At 39.6% G+C, this 13617-nt stretch overlaps 1 protein-coding gene across 4 annotated transcripts in view; it reads right to left on the bottom strand.

The window, feature by feature from the left end:
- HCFC2 (host cell factor C2) overlaps window positions 1-11215 on the bottom strand; it is a 33479-nt gene extending 22264 nt beyond the window's left edge. For all 4 annotated transcript variants that reach the window (XM_089527995.1, XM_089527996.1, XM_089527997.1 and 1 more), the window contains exons 1-5: window positions 10930-11215; window positions 9164-9312; window positions 7380-7540; window positions 3952-4160; window positions 2147-2231 (exon numbers count right to left, since the gene is read on the bottom strand). In XM_089527995.1, coding sequence (XP_089384121.1) covers window positions 2147-2231; window positions 3952-4160; window positions 7380-7540; window positions 9164-9312; window positions 10930-11101 — 776 coding nt within the window. In that variant the 5' untranslated portion in view covers window positions 11102-11215. The remainder of the gene's footprint in view (window positions 1-2146; window positions 2232-3951; window positions 4161-7379; window positions 7541-9163; window positions 9313-10929) is intronic.
- Between the last annotated feature and the right edge of the window lie 2402 nt (window positions 11216-13617).

Genomic DNA, 13617 nt, shown 5'->3' with positions numbered 1-13617 from the left:
ATGATATGCTCATAACAAATAGACAGCTTTTAAAAAAAGATGACACGCACATTTGTGTTCAGAAGATCGTATGGATCCAGACTAAGACCAATCTTACACTAGGCCCAATGAAAGCAATAAGAAGCAAATCAAATGTGATTAAGTTGTCCCACTGCTCTCGAGGAATCTGCTCCAAGCATGACCAACTTTGAATTCTGTTATCTGTCTGTCTGTCTGTCTGTCTATGTGTAACCTCTCAGCCCACAAGGTAATGTAGTTAAAACATTAAATACACTAATAAAAACATTTAAAACAAATCACTCCTTTAAAATGATCTAAATTCAGACAATTAAAACATAATGTATGTAAGTTATTTGTCATCTTACAGAATGCATATGCCAGGTTTCGAGTTATACAACAGGCATTCATAGGAGCTCTCTAGGCAGATATTCAGTCATATGGTATGTGGCGATAGGAATACAGGTTGAGTATCCCTTGCCTGAAATGCTTGGGTCCAAAAGTGTTTTGGATTTTGGAATATTTGCATTATTATTATTATTAACCTTTATTTATAAAGCGCTGTAAATTTATGCATATACATAATGAGTTATTTTTGAGATTAGACCCAAGTCTAAACATTAAATCTGTTTATGTTTCATATACACTTTATTCACCTAGCCTGAAGGTAATTTTAGACATAATATTTTTAATAATTTTGGGCATGAAACAAAGTTGGTGCATATTGAACCAACAGAAAGTAAAGCTGTCACTATCTCAGCCACCAATGTAGACAATTTTGAAATTTGGAGTATTTCAGAATTTGGATTTCTGGATAAGTGAGACCCAACGCATACTGAGGTGCTGACCATCCTGTTTCTGGATTCTTTTGATGTTTACATGTATAAACCTATACACGATATGGACTTCAGATACTGGCATATATAAAAGTGACATTCAGTTTGGGGATGTTGGAGATACAGGAGCAAAGCCCTCTGGCACAAATCCACTCCTTCGTGATGGATTAAACATCTGCATAGGACTGTGACCATATAAGTGTCTGGATAATACTAACAGCACTTGTAGCAAATACACTTAGAGTTCTTACCTGCAATACATAAACCTTCCCACACATCTCAAATCAATTTCTATATGGACCAAAAAATAGCATCTCCTACTATATTTTATTATTGTTTTAAAATACTTCTTAATTTATCATTGGCATACTATACAGGAGGAATTAGGAGCCTCCAACATATAGAACAGATGCCACAGGCTTCTTTTTATCAAGAGGGTATATAGACAACACTTAAATAGCCTGTGCAGAACTGAGCTGTGCTTTGCAGCCAGAAATACTGCTGTACTGACATTTACTCCTGAAAAGCAAGCACAGAATTGATCTATGTTTTGTAGTGGGAAAATGCCCAAATTAAATCCACCTACGCTGTCTTTCAAATTGTGTTATACCCTTTGCTGGAATAAAGGGCATGATCTCCTTCCTAAATTGGAAAGTGACCTGTTCTCAGGATCAAAAAGCATCCCCGCCCCAATATAGAGAGTGAGCTGGAGAGGATTGCAGCCATATACAATATGATCAATTCAAAGGTGAGTGTCCTTTGTTTTCAGAGCTATGGTTCTGCAACTTCTTAAATAAGGGGTGGGCAACACTGGGGAGTTTATCACACAGGAGGAATCTCTCTTAATTCTGAATAAAAAGAAAGTGGGGCCAAAACACAGTCACATGAATTCGCTACTTCAGTGAATTTACGTGAATTCAAATTGCATTTGAACTGACTTCCCATTCCCCAAAAATAGCTTGTCATTGCCTGAAATTGCATGTGGTAGTCTATCATGCAATAATGTGAAACCCACGACTGCGTTCGGACTGACTTCCCATTGCCCGAAAATAGCTTGCGATTGCCCAAAATTGTGTGTGATAGTCTATCATGCAATAATGTGAAACCTCATGATTGCGTTCGGATAGCCATTGAATTATACTTCCAATTTCCCTTGTCTGATAATGTCAGACAAGTGAGAATTTTTTGTAAGGTTGATGCTGTTTGCATTTCACAGAGATAGACACAGGTAGGTTCCCTAAATACAAACACTAGAGTAACGGTCTCCTACTAGGTGTACCTTTCTATAGGTGAGCTTTTAACAACAGACATACTTGTTTCCTATTACACTGGCTGTATGGAGACTACGAGGAAGTGGCACTGTCCCTTTTGTTTCTGATTTCGACCAAGTCATTGATTCTGTTAAGACAAATAAAATCAGAGAGAGAGAAAGAGAGAGAGAGAGAGAGAGAGAGAGGAGAGAGCACAAAGAAGGGATTATCTCTTTGGACATTTATGAAGTACACCATCAAAAGATTCTGAGCATATCATTCCTTGAATTTCAGGGCATTGTGCATGCACAAAAGCTAAATATGTAAAGTTTTAAGAAACAGAAGCCTTCTGAAAGGGACATTTGTAGGCTTTAAATAATATTTATAAAATGTCTGTACTATACAACAGAATGATATACAACATATGTTTCACGTTTGGTAATTGTAGCTACTTAAACACTTTCATGATTCCTTCTCAAAGTTACAAATGCTTTATTCCTTTGTTTTTATGATTCTGGTCAACAAATGTTTTAATATAATGTATGGCTTACATGTTAGCAGAGACTCACTGAATATTGTATATACTCATGTATAAGTCTAGAAATTTAGGTTAAAAAATTTAGGTTAAAAACCTGGGTCGACTTATCCATGGGTCAATGTAAGTACTGTATTTTAACTCATATATATATGGTGAAAGGCAAGAGTTTAATCTGCCTTTGAAGGACTGACTCCCTTCTAGTCTCTCGCTCATCCAGCCTTTAATATGAGCACAAATATATGCCTGTTGGAATTTTGTAAGTTTGCTGGCATTGCTTTCCCTTGCTTCATCCACTTTAGATCCACTGTTACATGTCTCTAGGTTTACCCTTGACTTATCCATGGGTCATACCAAAATCCATAAATTTGGGCCCCAAACCTGCCCTCAACATATACATGAGGTCAACCTATAGTCGAGTATATACGGTATATCAAAACACTCTTGATGAATGACAGCCTGAACGGTGTAGTGGTTTGAGTGGGGGAGTAAGACTCTGGGAGACCAGAATTTGAAATTCTGCTCAGCCACAGAAACCTATTGGGTGACCTTGGGCAAGTTATACTCTGTCAGCCTAAAAGGAAGACAATGACAAACCTCTGAATAAATCTTGCTAAGGAAACCCTATCATAGAATTGCCATTAGCCAGAGTAAACAAGAAGACACATAAATAACTTGACAAATAAATTTAGCCTCCAAAAAGGTAGTAGTTTGTCAGTTTAAGGAGAAAACAGTAAAGAGTCAAGCTTCACATACTCTGAGATGGTCAACTGTTTATTAATTGTTGATTTTTAAATAAAAGCTCAGCCTCTATGAGAAAAGACCTTCTTCAGGGACTAGAAACATACACAAATATAAATATTTTATAGATATTATAAAGACAGAACAACACTAAATTAACTATATTCCATAAAACCACATAGGAATGCATTATTTTCTCATAGAGTCCAGAATTTGCTGGACTTTTTTTAATGAATAAACAGATAACCATAGAGCACATGGAGCTTGTCTCCTTTCTGTATTCTGCTTTTAAAATGCTTGTCAGTTTAAGCCGACCTTCACACATTTTAAGTATGCACCTAAAATATTAAGTGTGAATGGAGCAAAAAGGTATTTTTAAACATATGGTATCATACAGGTACATATGAGAAAGACTAGGACTGGCTGCAGCTCCCTATACAAAATATACAAGGGGATAAAACTGTTTATATTTTGTGTTAAAAGTAGAGGCCACATAATGAGGCCCAATTAAATTACAAATCCTTCAAAACTAGCCATTCTTTGGTATACAAAAAGTATAGAAATGTTTTATTTACAATCTAACTGTACTCACCTATGTCAAGCTCCCAAAGGTCATTAAGTCGACAGCCAGACATCCCTCCAAAAATAAACATCTTTGCATTTCCAGAGTCTTTCCTACTGTATATAATGGCTGTATGAGATTCTCGGGGTGAAGGCAGAACGCCTTTCATTACTGGAATGTTCCAGCCCATAACTCCTGAACCATGCTGTAGCTCCAACTCATAGAAATCATTTAAATATCTAGAGTGTAATGGAGAAATACAGAAAAGAGTCAGTGAAATGTATATGGAACTCCTGTAAGAACCCTCACTCTAACAATATGCTACACATATTTTTACAAGATCTCCTGCTGCCAAAAGTACACCTTCCCACCTTGAATCCCAATACCACCTTGAATCCCACTGTGGGAGAAAGGTGGGATATAAATCCTTGAATTAAAATAAAATAAAAGTACAGATAGTTTTGAAAGGCCAAATAAGTTTAAGAGATATATAATATTACTTTGGAATTATCTTCCTCAGACAGTTTCCAAAGCCCAAGTTTGTAGGTCTTTAAGAAGTGCTGAAAAATATTCTTTTTGAAAGCATCTTTGAGTGACCAGGGACAGGAAGAGATGGTGTAGAATCTCCCCCTTGAGCTTTTGAATAAAGTGAAGTTCTCACTCAATCAATATTTACTGATTAGCCCTTAGGCCATCTCAAAGTACCACAAGATTAAATAAAACTCTGTATCAAACTCTATATCAAACTCTATATATAAGTTATATAAAAGTACGTGAAAATAAAATGTATAAAATAAGAATAAAAATATAATTAGAATATAAGTATGATACACTAGGCAATACAGTGCATACAACAAAACTAGTAAAACACTTTGTAAGACTCTATGTAAAAGGATAAAAAATAAAAATATATGAATAAGTAAAAATATTAATACAAAAGTCAGTAAAACAATAGGCAACTGAAATAAAAGTAAGATCATAGACCAAAATTCTTCATCACCCTTGCAATTTACCCCAATCATCCCCAAATATCTAGATCTCAGGTGTATTACTTTGCTTAAGTACCGAGCTGTAATGAAAGATATTTTTGAATCTTAACTACTCAAAGTACAGTGCGCCCTTGTTTTATGCGGAGGATCCACGTATAAGTGAGCCCCATTACAAGTAATGGGGCTTGTGGCAGCATGCAACGCTCATGGCGTGTGTGCCATTCTTGTGCCGGAAGAAGCAGCACTACTTTCAGCATATGCTGAAAGCAGTGTATAATGCACTCACATATGACGCAGGCACACTGTATGTTATTCTAATATGGGTATCCCAGTACATTGTTTGTTTGATATATCAACCGAGATATAGGTCTCTTTCCTGCTGATACAGTTTGCACTTAAATAATATGTGAGAGGTACCCTCAATTTCATGGTCTTCACAGATACAGGTTCTCTCATTATAAGGGATGCCATTCAATCTCCCATATCTTACCATGGTATCAAGCTGCTCGAATCTAGCTCGGGTGAATGCCACCCTCAGGTGGTGAAGTTGTCAAATTAACCTACTAAATGCTGAAACTGAAATATACCAAAAAAAAAAAAAAACCCCTTTAACTTTGGATGCTGAAGTAATGGGGTTTGAGATTTCACTAACTACATGTGGGAAAGTTTCTATAACATTAAAGTATTTATTCTGTTAATGAGAACATATTAAGTCACATTGCATCACATCATATTCTCATAACAAAGTTTTAACATATCATGGCTGAGATCTTATCTTACAGAGGTAGTTACAAATAACTAACTATAGTGTTAAACAGATGAGCCAAATGAAGCGGCTTCTGGCTACTTTGGAGGTGTGCCAATTAAACAACTGAAGCAAAAAGGAGCTGGGATGGTCCAACTCCTGGCAGTGCCAGTCAACCCCCACATCCATGGCCTGCCTTGAGAGCAGGCCATGCAGACAGCAGGGTTTCGACCCACGTCCGGCCAGAGTGGACTCAGGCTACTCTTTTGTGCCTGTCTGTTCCAGGTCCTTGTGTCTTCTCCTGAGCTGAGTCCCTAAAATTACCTTAACATCCAGCAGCCATTCTGAGAAGCGAAGACCTATTCAATTGGTGCTCAGGACACAGAATTATATTTCTAGTCCTTTCCCACCAATGAACTGTAGTAGGATAAGGAGTTGCAAGGGGTCCTACATCTGATAGTTCCATCACAGAATGATGGCAGGAAGGGACTGGAAACATCATCCTGCAGTACCCTGATCACCAGCAGAACAGATTTCTGTTGCCTGGTGCAGCTGTTGGCTGTAAAGGTAGAATGGATGAGGTATTTGCGATCATGGCCATACGATTGTAAACACTTTATTTATTTCATGAATTTATACCCTGCCTTTCTCCTGAATGAGATCCAAGGTGGCTTACAGAAATATAAAACAAGATTACATTAAATCTTTTAACCATGATTAAAACAGTTAAAAACATATAAAACATAGTTCCTAATAACAGATTAAAACAGAATAAAATATAGCACCACTTCAGGCACTCTACTGCTATATAATTTAAAACTCAAAGGCCTGTCTGAACAAAAAGATCTTTACCTGTTGACAGAGAGAGCAGGGACAGGGGCAACTGGACTTTCTATGGAAGGGAGTTCCACAGCCTGAAAGCAGCCATGGAGTGTATTTGTCCTCATCAAATATGCCAGTGAAGATTTTGGGACTAAGAAAAAGCCCTCCTCTGTTGATCTTAAAGCTTATGCTGACTTAAATAAGACGACTTAGATAGTCTGGATCCATGTTTTTTGTACTTTAAATGTCAAAAATGTCAGCACTTTGAAATGTAACTAGAATTAAACTATTAAAGTTGTTTCAAAGGGTGGGGGAGAGGGGAGGTGTCACATAATCCCTGTCACCAGCCCTAGTCACCAATCTGGCCATAGGATTTTGGACCCAAATACCAAATAATTATGATTGCATAAGTCTATCTTATGCATTCATAACTGCTCAATAGAAAGCCAGACCATGTTCTTAATGCTGATCTAAAATTATTAATTATTACTTAATTAATTAATTAATTTCCCACCTTTCTCCCAGCACTAGACCCAAGGCAGTTCACATGCACATAAAACCAAGCACAGCTAAAAGACCTATTAATACAAAATAATAATAATAATAATATTTTTTTAAAAAAAACAGGCAAACAATTCTACTTAAATGATATTTATTTGGTTTATTATTAAATAGCACACTTATATTTACATTCCACATTTACAGAATTCAGACTGACCAGATTTTAGGAGCTAGCTGACAGTCTTTTTTATTAGTTTTGATAAGAGTAATTATAAATTATCCATTCAGCAAACCTCAAGTAAAATATAGATGTTCTAACTGGTAGCATCGTAAGAAGGTTTTAACATTAGGAGGCTGGAACAACTAATTCTAAGTATTCTGTTCCAATCTCTGCAGCATACCTGGGAATGTTGTTATTTGAGTCTTCACTCTCATTTGCCAATCCTCCAAATAAGTAACACTTGTTACCATACAGTGAAAAGCTGTGGCCAAGGCGAGGGCAAGGAGGCAGGCCTGTTGATGGATGCTGGGGTTTCATTTTCTTCCATAGCCATCGACTTGCCTAGAAAACAGAACATAAGCCTGTTCAGCATTTGATGTTTTCTGCTTATAACCCGCCCATGATTTCCTACCACTGTTTTTAATATTATAAGGGGGGGGGGATCAGAATAGTTACGCAATGTCTTTTGATAGTTAGTGCAAGAAGCCATCAATCTGGAAGCACTCTAAATCACTCAGATGCCAATATGTGCTTGTGAATCAGGGTTGGTGAGTTGGCAAAATGATCCTTTCCTGCTTTCTATGCCCCCTGAGCTTCCCAGACAGTCTTTTTCCTGAGGACCAGGTTTTTAGTTGACAGGAATTGTCCAAAATAAAACAGAGGCACCTTCTGTTAATGGAACATCTGACTTTACAGATCCATGGTTATATGGAAACAAGATTTATTGGTTTACTCAAATATATTCCCACTAAAATGTTTTTGATAATATAGTTTTTTTGTAAATTTACAACACAAAATTACATATTCCAACATTCTCCAGCCAGACACAATCACGCTACTGTAAAAAATATTTTCGATTTCAATTTAATTCTAATTTAAATTATTTTTAATTAAAAACTTTTTAGCAGAAAATACAGCACATCTTGATATTTTAATCTGGGGGTAGGCAAATGTCAGGTTTGCAGGATGTACTCTGTACTTTTGCTAGAAAACTACAGCTGACCAAATTAAACAAATTAAAGACCCATAGGCAAACGAATCAATGTGAAATGAATCAAATAAGAGAGTGTTCTGAACTTAGTCCAGAAATTGATGGTTAGTACCCCACCCAACCTAATAGATATTTTTACACCAAAATCCGCTCTTACTTTTTTCCCAAGCATTCCTTCTTTCAGCAACCTTAATGGGAGAGGTATTTTAATTCTTTCTGTCATTAGACAACTGACAGCTAGAAACCCTTGCTCCAATATATCACCTGCCCATCACCTTTTTAATTCACATGTTACTTATTAAAAACTGATGATGCAGTAACACCTAGTCATGATGCACTTTATTAGTCTGACCTGTTTCAAACCTGCAAATCACACATTTCACCAAACAGGGTTTTCTCATTCATTTTTATGATAAAGTGGGCTTTTGGCATCCCTGGGATTTAGTTCCAGGATCCTCCATGGATACCAAAATCTGTGACTATTCAAGTCCCATTAAATAGATGGCATAGTAATATGGTGTCCCTTACATAAAATGGCAAAATCAAAGTTTGCGTTTTGGAATTTATATATTTTAAAAATATTTTCAAGCCATGGATGCTTGATGAAAGAATCCGTGAATATAGATGGCTGGCTGTACTGTATTAGTATTCTGCTTATATTATTTTCAATAAAATCATAACCAGCACTCAATCTGACCACAGATGAATCTTATGCTATGAATACAAGCTGCTGGGAGGACTTATATATAAATCTGAATCAAGAATATGTTTTGAAGAGATATGTGTTTATTTTTCAGCAGCTTTAATTCTACTTCAATGCACCTTCTATAAACAATATTTTTATTATTAAATAAGCTTATAGCCCATTTTCCAAGGTGAAACCCTCAAAGAGATCTAGTGATTTTTAGCCTACCAGTCAAATGTAACATTGTAATTTATATAGATAGAGAAATGATTGCAGTTGTCACTCATACCTGTAATTCATATAAGTCATTACTGTATCTTCCATATTCAACCATTCCTCCAAATACTAGTATTCTGGTACCATCACAGACAAATCCATGAGCTGCACAGCCTGGTGGGATATCTCCTCGAACAGCAGGAAGAAACCACTGATTTGTAGCTAGATTAAAACACACACACAAAGACATTTCAGATGTGAATGGGCCTAGATCAGAGAATATTTGGCCACAAAATAATCTAAATCATTTAAGCATAGGATAAATTTATAGGCAAAAATAGGTTTTGTGTGTGCCACAAAGGTGCAGTGAAATCAGTGTGATTCTCTGTAGAAGAATATACAATGCAAAGGAAAAACAGATGGTGAAGAATGAAGGTGTAGGTATCTTCTTTCCTGCTGGAGTGACTGCTGATGCCGATCACTTGACATTTGTCTTTTTACTACTTTAGTGGGATGGGAACAAGATGAGAAAATTATTAAGGTTCCCATGGGATATAAGATCATGTAGGAAGGTCTCCTGTGCTTCAATCTCCTATGAGATCTCAAATCTCACATAATCCTGAAACACTTGGAAATCTCATGATGAACCCTCAAACTCTGGGATGAACCCCCACATTTGGGAAGAACTCACAATGGCAGTTGAATGTCCATGAGAGACAAATGGTTCTTGTCCCATTGAACAGGAAGAACAGGTGCCAAATCCAGAATATGGGGCAAGTGGTATGACATACATGTAAGGCTTTCCAGAGCTGGAATATGGGACATGATCCCTTATGATACAACTTAAGGGAATCCATGCTGATGGTTTATGCAGACAGGCATCCTACTAGCACTGAGGCATGAGGAAGGGACTCATTTCAAACCCCTTCCCCAAATACTCTCAAAGAAGATGCCATCCCCCTAATTCAAAAAAGAGGTTCAGAACATTCCCCACTTCTACCTACAAGAGTTGAGGCAGACCTTGTATGGACCTGCCTCATCTGTCCCCCACCAATCTTGTTTGGCTAGCAATAGGTCTGCAGGGGTCTCCTCCCAACCCAGGGTCACACAGAGTGTGTGTGTGTGTGTGTGTGTGTGTGTGTGTGTGTGTGTGGGTTGCCATAATTGTCCACTAAAACCAGGGACAAAATGTGGAACAAATTCTAGACCAAAGTGTAGGGCAACTGCAGAACAAAACTCTGCCCAAAATGTAGGACATTTAAGAAAAATGGAGGACCTTTAATGTCCTACATTTTGGCTGAGTTTTGTCCTGCTGTTGTCCTACACTTTGGCCTCGAATTTGTCCTACATTTTGTCCCTGGTAATAGTGGACAATTATGGCAAGCCACTCATTTCCATGCCAGCATTCTCTAAAGACGGTGGCTTTGCCAGCTCCTTGCTCCATCCTCAACATGACCGTCCTCCAAATACTTACACAGGGCTATCCTATCACCTCTTAGCCCTCCTTAAGCATACATCCTTAAGCTCCTTAAGCCTCTCCTCATCAGGCATGGTTTCCTGTTTACTTATGGCAACCTCATAAATCCCATAGTGCTCTCTCTCTCTCATATCCCCTCTTAACCTTCTCTTCTCCAGGCTAAACATCCCCAGCAGCTCCCTCAGCCTCTCCTCAAAGGCATGGTCTCCAGGCCCTTCACCTTTTGGGTCCCCCTCTTCTCAGCATCCCTCCCTTTGACCCGCGCTGATGCTGCTGCTGCTGCTGCTGCCCAGCGCCATCCCTCCCTCAGGTGAGGCCTGGCCAAGAAGAGCCGCCCCTCCTTAGGGCCTTCCTATCCTTACCGGTGTTGTAGACGTGGAGCTCGTCGGCGATGCCCTCGTTGCCGCCCCCGAAGATGATGACCAGCTCCCGGATGGCCACGGCGCGGTGTCCGTGGCGGGCTCTGGGCACCGGGCCCGTGAAAGACGAGACCCGCCTCCACTTCAGGGCAGCCGCCGCCGCCGCCGCCGCCATCTTGTCCGCCGCTCCCAGAATGCACCGCGGCGGGAGGGAGGCCAAAGGCGGCGGCCCCCTTTATTATTATAGGCCTCGCTGAGGGAAAAGACGAGAGGGGCCCTGGCTGTCATGGATCCGCGCTCGGGAATTAACTCACTAAGGCACTCTTTCCTGCCTCAAGGCTATGGAATTCTGGGAGCTGGAGTTTGCTGTGGGCCCACAACGAAGTCCAACTCCCAGAATTCCATAGCCTTGAGGCAGGAAACAGTGTCAAACTGAGTTAATTCCCCAGGTTCTGACTTATGGCCACCCCCTAAAGGCGAGCCTTTTCTTGGCAAGAAGGGCTTTTTGCCATTGCCTTATCCCTCTGTCTGAGGCAGTGGGTTTCCCTGACTGATTAGGGACTAGAGAGAGAGAGAGAGAGACCAGGGTTTGAAACCCCCCCCCCCTCAGCCAAGGAAACCCACCTGGGTGACCATGGTCAAGCCACACTCTCTCAGCCTCAGGTTTCCATGATGGGAGTCAAGCCCTGATTTCCAGAGCCCATTGTTCAAAGCATTGTGTGTGCCTCCAAGATTGGTTCAGTGGGGGGGGGGGGGGTGCCATTGCCTTCTCTATAGAGACCAGGATTTGAACACCTCACTCAGCCAAGGAAATACACTGGGTGACTTTGGGCAAGTCACACTCTCAGCTTCACTGGAGGTCTCTACACAGAGGCTGGATGGCCATCTGTCGGGGATGCTTTGATTGGGAGTTCCTGCATGGCCCTTGTGGTCTCTTCCAACTCTATGACTATGATTCCATGGCTGAGCTGGGAATGGAGCCCTGGTCTTCAGCGTCACAGTACAACACTCAGTCCATTGTTGTGTGCCTCCAAGCCATTTTTGACTTATGGAGAGCCCAAGACAAACTATCACTCTGAGGCTGAGAGAGTGTAACTCGCCCAAGTTCACCCCGTGGATTTCTCACCTGAGCAGGGAATCGAACTCTGCTCTCCTGAGCCATAGTCTAATGCTCAAACCACTACGCCACTTGTTGTTGTTATAGGTTTGCCATATACAATACTCCTTAACGAATCAAACCCAAATCTCCAGAGTCGCAGTTCAACACTCAAACCGTTTTCAGGTCACCCTGTTATCAATGGCCCTGCTCAGTTCTTGCAGACTCAAGGCTATGGCTTCCTTGATTGAGTCTATCCATCTGAAATGTAGTCTTCTTTTCCTGCTGTCTTCTACCTTACCAAGCATGTTTGTCTTTTCTAGGGAGTTGTTTCTTCTCATGATATGGCCAAAGTACAACAGGGTCAGTTTAGACACTTTGGCTTCTAGGGAGACTTCAGAGTTGATTTGCTGTCATCATAAAAGAGTTGTAACTGGCCTTTTGACAGGCTACCATGCAGGTACATATCTTGAATTGGTCACTGTTATTCTGGCTACCTGCCATCAAGTGACTATATGATATACATAGCTCAGCATTGTTACAGTTACATACGCCTTTATGATGGACTGAATCTTCCTTTCTTCATCTTATATTTATACCTATGCTGGCAGACAATGTTTCTGCTTTAGAACAACTGATCTTAACTCTGTGAAGACACCAGTCACTCTTATTTCCATTATTTTCATTCAATATGCAGGCTTTGGGGGTTTATGTTTTGCAAAATCAACAACAAATATAACATCCAACTTATAACAGTTCATTTTGTACCACAGCCCAGCAGCTTGCATAAGTTCTGACTTTTTAAAAGTAATTAAATATATCTGTTTAGTTACTTTTGAACAGAGTTTGGAAAAGTTACTCTTTGGACTACAGCTACCAGGACGTTCCAGTCAGCATGACTGCTGACTCATACTGGCTAGGGAGCCCTGAGAGTTGTAGTATACAAAGTTACTTTCCCAAACTCTGCTTTTGAATATGAGAATTACAGAGTTACTGTTTTAAAAATAGCAATTATAATAGTGAAAAACTGTTGAAAGCCTTAGAATTCTAATTAACACTAAGTACTTTTAAAAGTAACAGCTGACCACATCTTTGAATGGAGCTTGTATTTCAGAAGCAGCTATCCAATCTGAGAATTACTGCCTAAAGAGCTATTTTGTTGTTGTGCATCTTTGTTTCCAAGTCCACTTATATTGATTCTAAGGTGAACCTGTCATGGATTTTTCTGTGACTGAGAGCGTGTGACTCACTCATACAATCATAGAATTGTAAGAGACCCCAAGGGCCATCCAATCCAACTCACTGCCATGCAGGAACACAGAATCAAAGCATCCCCGACAGATGGCCATCCAGCCTCTGTTTAAAAACTTCAAAAGACGGAGACTCCACCACACTCTGAGGGAGTGGGTTTCCTGGTGGGTTTCCATGGTTGAGGTGGGAATTAAACCTTGGTCTCCAGAGTTGTAGTCAACGCTCAAACTAATACACCATACTGGCTCTCCAAGAGCTTTTTATTGGGACAGATATTACTATATTTAAAGCTCACTGATCCAGCACCTACAATGCCAGACAGAACAGCAAGTATACTCATTTTA

This window comes from Sceloporus occidentalis, unplaced genomic scaffold (assembly GCF_023333645.1).
Source record: "Sceloporus occidentalis isolate IW3139 unplaced genomic scaffold, rSceOcc1.0.p SCAF_5, whole genome shotgun sequence".
Classification (NCBI taxonomy): domain Eukaryota; kingdom Metazoa; phylum Chordata; class Lepidosauria; order Squamata; family Phrynosomatidae; genus Sceloporus; species Sceloporus occidentalis.
Note: the sequence above shows the minus strand (reverse complement) of the source record. Positions and strands in the feature narration are given on the sequence as shown.